At 54.8% G+C, this 6,587-nt stretch overlaps 1 protein-coding gene across 2 annotated transcripts in view; it reads right to left on the bottom strand.

Annotated features, from left to right (window-relative positions):
- Positions 1–51: 51 nt before the first annotated feature.
- Positions 52–6,587, bottom strand: part of taf2 (TATA-box binding protein associated factor 2) — an 11,622-nt gene continuing 5,086 nt past the window's right edge. Inside the window, exons 7-23 of one of the 2 annotated variants that reach the window (XM_015401069.1) lie at positions 6,243–6,427; positions 6,057–6,170; positions 5,411–5,510; positions 5,028–5,113; positions 4,768–4,903; positions 4,539–4,693; positions 4,341–4,458; positions 4,156–4,265; positions 4,017–4,082; positions 3,810–3,936; positions 3,408–3,533; positions 3,046–3,186; positions 2,840–2,950; positions 2,553–2,746; positions 2,338–2,477; positions 1,928–1,997; positions 52–1,844 (exon numbers count right to left, since the gene is read on the bottom strand). In XM_015401069.1, coding sequence (XP_015256555.1) covers positions 1,715–1,844; positions 1,928–1,997; positions 2,338–2,477; positions 2,553–2,746; positions 2,840–2,950; positions 3,046–3,186; positions 3,408–3,533; positions 3,810–3,936; positions 4,017–4,082; positions 4,156–4,265; positions 4,341–4,458; positions 4,539–4,693; positions 4,768–4,903; positions 5,028–5,113; positions 5,411–5,510; positions 6,057–6,170; positions 6,243–6,427 — 2,109 coding nt within the window. In that variant the 3' untranslated portion in view covers positions 52–1,714. The remainder of the gene's footprint in view (positions 1,845–1,927; positions 1,998–2,337; positions 2,478–2,552; positions 2,747–2,839; positions 2,951–3,045; positions 3,187–3,407; positions 3,534–3,809; positions 3,937–4,016; positions 4,083–4,155; positions 4,266–4,340; positions 4,459–4,538; positions 4,694–4,767; positions 4,904–5,027; positions 5,114–5,410; positions 5,511–6,056; positions 6,171–6,242; positions 6,428–6,587) is intronic. The other variant, XM_015401071.1, reaches the window with a different exon arrangement.

Genomic DNA, 6,587 nt, shown 5'->3' with positions numbered 1-6,587 from the left:
AATAAACACCTGTCCCTGCAGACCAGCACTGTCCACACCTGTCCCTGCAGAATAACGTCGTCTACACCTGTTTCTACAGAACTAAACTCTCCCCAACTGTCGCTGAGCCAGCATGGATAAAGACAGCTAAGACTGTCATTCTCAAACATTCTCATAAAATAGTTGGAAGCTTTACAGCCTCAGAAGGGCAAGATTTATGTACACAATCAAACCTAGACATGAAATTATGTTTAGTCTATATGTTAGAGCACTGCACTGCAGTCCTGGAGGTTCTGAGTTCAAGCCCCACTCCCACAGACTGCCACTCTGGGTCCCTGAGCAAAGACCCTTAACCCCACTCTGCTCCCTGGGCGCCGCACAATGGCAGCCCACTGCTGAAGAATGTTGTAAATTCTGCATGTCAGCATCTCCCCGCATCAATTAAAACGATCAATCAATCAGTGGTGAAGCCGATGTGAAGCGATCCCATATAAGAGAAACAGGAAGACATGGAGGGAAATCACAGACGCATTTTACGAGCTAATTTCAAGGTTTATTCGATGCTCTAACAGCCCGGATGATGGTTCAGAGGTTTTACAGGCGTTTGCTAAACTTGGCAATGTTCTCAACTTTACTACTTTTTATAATAAAGATCAACGCTAATAACGCTCTGATATTTGGAAGCTATTTCCACTTTAGTTTTTCTAATTTGAGGTCAATTACTTTTTTTAATTAAGCACAAAAGAGCCTTTTTATTTATTATTGTGTGTTTTGGTTTCCTGGTTGGTTGCTGGGATCTTGTTAAAGATCTAATTCTGACACCCAAAGACAGAATGAGGCAGAAAAGCTTTGATCTGGTTCAAATAAAAGGTTTAAAGTTTAAATGAGTTTATTTTATGCACCCTGTTGGTTCTGAAGGTCCTTTTAAAATATTGTGATTATAGCCCAGAATTATTGTGATGTAATGTCTGACCTCTGACCACTGGTGCCGGGCTTTCTGGCACCGGGGGTCCGACCGGGCCCCCCAGAACCGATGGCTCCCCATCCTGACCACAGAGACAATGCAGAGCTGGATAAAGGGCCCTCTGCGGCACCAGAACCAAGCAGAGCCAGAGGACTGGTTGGACTCAAGCCCACGACCCAAACAGCCCGGCCGGTTGGGGATGGGGGTGGCAATAAATCAGCAGCTCCAAGCGTACGGGGCCGACCTTCAGCAGGAAAACATCATCCTGTGAGCGTGTGTTACCAGCGGGGCCAGCTCTCATTACGCACTGTTTAAGCTAACCACAATATTTAAGCTGGCAGCAGCAGCCGGGCCGCCCACCGGTCCGCCGCTAACAACCGGGACCCTCCTCCTCCACTTGGAAACCACAGCTGGCCCCTAGACCTCAGGCCTGGAAGGAAACTGAAGCTGTGAACATATTTATGATTCTGGACAGGAACCTTGGCGCTGCTGGATGGCTGCGTTAGCAAGCTGGAGGAGCAGCCGACCCCCCGGGAAGAAAAGAAACACTGAAACCTGAGGAGACAATGGGGGAAGAACATGGAGGACGACCGGCAGATAGGAGGCCCCGTAGGAGACCAGGGGAACCAAGAAGGTCCCTGGACTGAACCCTGCAGCAGGACTAACCAATCAGAGGGGAGAACTGCTGTCATTAGTCCCTGAAACCTTCAGCTTCCACACTTCTATCATCGGCCCCGCCACCCCCCCAGGGGCCCCTGGTTGTGGTTCCTCTCAGGGCTGCTGCTCCTCACCTGAGTTCATCAGCCTCCACAGCTGATCCACCAGAGCCTCGGTGCACAGGCCAGAGTCGGCTGCCTTGGTGAAGGGGGGGTTCCTACTCAGCATGCCCAGAACCTTGTGTCTACAGGGAGAAGAAGACAGCAGGATCGGATCAGAACCTCAGGATTCTACTGGGACCTAAAAGCTGAACAGAACAAGGCTGACCTGACGTAGTGAACCGGGTCGCTTTGGACCAGGTCCAGCAGCCACTGCAGGTCTGTGGAGCTCCTCTCAACTGCAGACAGAGAACACAGCAGATCACTGAGACACAGCAGGCGGAACCACCACAACACCTGAACCCCGGTGCTGCGGACCCAGGAGCCGGGTCGGCGGCCAGGAGCCGGGTCGGCGGCCAGGAGCCGGGTCGGCGGCCAGGAGCCGGGTCCGCGGCCAGGAGCCGGGTCCGCGGCCAGATCCACAGCCAGGAGCCGGATCCGCGGCCAGGAGCCGGGTCGGCGGCCAGGAGCTGGATCCTCGGCCTCCATTGAATACCGTTGTTCTTCAAACACCTCGGCTGCCTGAGATCCGAACAGAAAGGTTCTACAACCACCCTGGGAACCGGAACCACTTCCTACCCGTGGTGTAGTCCACTAGAGCCTCCAGCGCAGAAAGACGGACGTCTACGAAGTGTCCGTACTCAGCGTAGGCCCTGAAGAGGGACGGGTCGCTGGGAATGTGACCGTTCTTCTGCAGCTGACGGATGGCCTTCAGGCAGCTGGGGACACAACAATCAGCTTTACTGGTTCTACTGGTCTACTCAGAGAAGCAGAGGGCCCCGTCTGCTCCCTACCTCACAGTGATGGTGTTCCTGAAGCTGGGCAGCAGCTTCTCCATGTTCAGGAAGCGGGTGATCTCCTCCAGGATGAGGCGGACGTCCGGGTTCAGGTTCTCCACGGTCCGGACCTCGTTGTTGATGCTGATGGCCGGAGTCAGCGCGTTGGTCAGCGCCTCGATCAGCTCAGCCCGGTAGTAGTTGTCTGAGAACTGGACACAAGGTGGAGGAGAGGTCAGGAGGTTCTGGGTGACCCAGACGGGCATCAGAACCAGAAAAGGCCCGGTTCTGACCAGTCTGCCTACCTTGTTCTTCCGGTTGTCGTTATACTTGATGAGATCCAGGATGAAGTTGAGAACGTCTTTAGGACACAGGTTCTGCACGTCCCTGAGTAACGCCATGGCAACCGGCATGGTCTGAAACCAACAACACAAAGAGCACAGCTGGTTGGAGGCCTGCAGAACCGGCCGAGTTCTGATGGGTTGGGCATGAACAGAACCACCGTCTGTACCTTCTGCAGGAAGTAGCTCTGGAAGTTGATGAAGTTGTTGGTTCTGACGATGTTGGGGCAGCTCTTACAGCAGAACATTCTGGTGAACAGAGACTTCATGGCTGGTGGACCCTGCCATGTGCTCACCATGGCGTTGGCGATCTGCAGGCAGAACAGAACCGGTCGGTGGGCTAGAGGTTAGTTCAGCTGTCGGAGCGAGGCCCGTGTCCTGGATTTCCCTCACAGGGAACCATCTGGGTCATGGTAGGTTGGAGTGAAGCGGACAGGGATCCGGGCAACTGGAACTCGTTCCCCTGCAATGGTCTGGTAGAGGAACTAAGGCACAGCATGGTCGGGTTCTGCTGGTACCGGTAGAGACCTACCTTGGCCAGGCAGAAGCAGGCCTGCATGCGGACCTTGTAGAAACACTGTTCCTGCTCCAGGATGTCCGTCAGAGCTAGTCTGGAGGCGGGGGTGGGGAACTTCTCCAGCGCTGTGATGGCTTCCTCCTAGGAGACAGGAAACAGCTGGGGTAACCATGGAAACGGCCTGGAAAACCTCTACCTCGACTAGCATTAGAAGATCTAGGATGGTCCTGACTGAGGAGGTCAGGCTGTCGGGTCTAAGAACCTGGCTGCAAATTTCAGAGTGAGAGAAAAGTTTCTTCATCTAGAGGACGACTTTCTACTTCCCTGGTGTTCATGGATGGATTAAAGCCCGGTACCAGGACCGCCCCGACTGGACCAGTGACCAAGCTTGCAGGTCAGAGGCTCCTCCCCGCCTACCTGTGCCACCACGTCCCTCTCGTATCGCAGCTGGTACTGCCACATGAAGTCGGCCTGCTCGAACTCCACCTTCCTCAGGATGGACATGTCCGGGTCGATCCGGATCCACAGCAGAGGAGAGTCGGCGCTGCAGAGGAAAACACAGGACACAAGACATCAGCGCGGGATTCCGACTCCGCCGATCATCAGACAGGCTGAAGGTCTTACTCCATAGCAGACAGGTCCATGTCCACTTCTTCTCCATTCATCAGGGGAATCTTCTTCTTCTTGTTCCTGTTCAACAGTCAGAGGGTAAATCCATCAGAGCATAAGTGCAGCAGCGGGACCCTCCAGAACCTTCTGCTACCTTCTGCTCTTGGAGTGGCAGGGGATGTCATGCTTCAGGCTGTTCTCCTCTATCTGCAGCGTGTGGTTGAAGGAGCCATCCAGCTCCTGGACCGTCACCTTGATGGGGCCCTTCGGAGACAGGAGGAGAAGTTAGAGCGGGACACCCCACATTCTGCAGCCCGCCAGCCCGCTCCTGCAGCTCACCACATATTTCTGGGTTCCAGAGGACGTGTAGTCCTGGCGGATCTCCAGCTCCAGAACGTTCCTCTTCCTGTTGAAAGCAAAGCTGCCGAAAAACTTCACCACGCCGCTCTGATCTCTGCTCAGGAGGAGTCAAGGCTGAACGGGCAGGAAGATCTGCTTGGAAAGAAGGGAACATGTGCAGCGGTTCTGGAAGGATACACCCACTGCTTGATCAGAGGGCCGATGTCTTTGCCGGAGACGTTGGAGATGGACTTGAGGAAGGCGTGGGTGGACAGCAGCATCTGGCTCCACATGTGGCTCTGGTACTTCTGAGAGGATGCGGTGCTGGCCAGGCTCAGCAGCTTGTTGAAGACCTTCAGGAGGACAGAGAGGCAGATTGAGATAGGGAGAGCGAGCGGGACAGAACCGTGGAGGGAGCGAGTGGGACCTGCAGCATGAACTCCATGCTGATCCGGTTCTCAATCAGCCTCATCACCAGGTGGGCCTTGCACTGGAACATCCTGAAGTACTCCCAGGACAGAGTGTGGGGGTGCTTGATGGAGAAGTGGAGGTGGGGAGTAGGACTGAAAGAGAGAGAGGCCTGGTCATCACTCTGCTGGACCTAGATCTATGTTCTCAGAGGGAGCTGAGCTTAGGGTCAATCAAAGGTTGTGTGGTGAGAAGCTGCCGTCACCAGGAGGTCCTTACTTGTCCTTCTCTTTGCCTCCAATGAAGGTGGGGTGCAGCAAAACGCCTCCCATCTTCAGCTCGTAGTCAACGATCCGGTCCAGCTCCTGGAAAACAACAGCATCTAAATGAACATCTAGGTTAGAGAGGCTGCACCTGCTGGAGGCACATCAGAGCACAGAGTACCGCTACCGCCGGCCTGGTACGGCTACCGCCGGCCTGGTGCGGCTACCGCCGGCCTGGTGCGGCTACCGCCGGCCTGGTGCGGCTACCGCCGGCCTGGTATCACTACTGCCGGACTGGTATCACCGGCCTGGGGCTCAGGGGGCTCGGAGAAACCATGAAAGCTGTGGTTCTCTCTGTGGTTCCATGTAACATTGAGCAGAAAGAAAGCAAAGCAGCACCTCTTTGATCCAGTGGCGGTATTCATTGACTCCAAAGGTCTTCTTCAGGTAGAGGCCGTAGATGTAGCCAGAGATGCCCTTCAACACCCACTCATCAGCCCTGCAGGAGGAAACACAGGAGGTGAAAAGGAGGTTTAACAGAGGGAGACTGAGGTTGAACACGGGGAGGAGGTTGAACACGCGGAGGAGGAGGTTGAACACGCGGAGGAGGTTGAACACGGGGAGGAGGAGGTTGAACACGGGGAGGAGGTTGAACACGCGGAGGAGGAGGTTGAACACGGGGAGGAGGAGGTTGAACACGGGGAGGAGGAGGTTGAACACGGGGAGGAGGAGGTTGAACATGCGGAGGAGGAGGTTGAACACGGGGAGGAGGTTAGTCTGCAGCATTTATTGCCCTCCTGGATCAGGCTGGGAGTTCAGCTTCATCGAGCACCCTGCAGCCTAAATGAGTGATGAGGTCAGAGGTCATCTCCATGGATTTACGAGGCTGTTAAAATGGCTGCAAACCTCCTGCTGAGCTGAACTTTGTCTACCTCCCTCCTTTTAATCTGACTTGCACTAGTTTGCTCTAACGCAGCAGGTCGGGCCTGTGATCAGACGGTTAATGCTGTGCAGGGCTAACATGATGCAGACAGGTCAGCCTCACCAGGACATCCTGGAGATGAAACAGCCAAAGAACTGCTGGGCCAGGGCCTGAGCCAGACAGCGGCGGGTCTGCGGGGTCTGGTCGATGATGGTAGGGCTGTGCAGCAGGTTGGTGCTAAAACACAAAGGAAACACGTCACAGTTGATCCTGGGACGAGAGGTCAAAAAGCAGCAGCTCTCACCCCACCTGAAGATGCTCATGGAGGCGTAGGAAGACACCTGCACGTAGGCCTCATCCACAAACACAGTCTTGAAGCAGGAATACGGGTAGCGGCACGTCAGGATCTCCTCGTAGAACTCAAAGATCTCATGCAGGTAGGACATGGAGTGTTTGAGCAGAGGAAGCAGCTGAGGCAGGCAGAAATGGGTTACCTGCAGAACAGAGGACAGCAGCTGAAGCAGCTCTACCATGACACCTGGTGGTCATTACAAGAACAGCAAGAGCAGCTCAGCCTGCCCTGCAGGAGCAGTGTCCAAACATCCGCCCCGACCCCTAGATCCCTCCATAGCTATATAGAGCGGGGTCCATCCA

Source organism: Cyprinodon variegatus, unplaced genomic scaffold (genome assembly GCF_000732505.1).
Source record: "Cyprinodon variegatus isolate N-32 unplaced genomic scaffold, C_variegatus-1.0 Scaffold1179, whole genome shotgun sequence".
NCBI lineage: Eukaryota > Metazoa > Chordata > Actinopteri > Cyprinodontiformes > Cyprinodontidae > Cyprinodon > Cyprinodon variegatus.
Note: the sequence above shows the minus strand (reverse complement) of the source record. Positions and strands in the feature narration are given on the sequence as shown.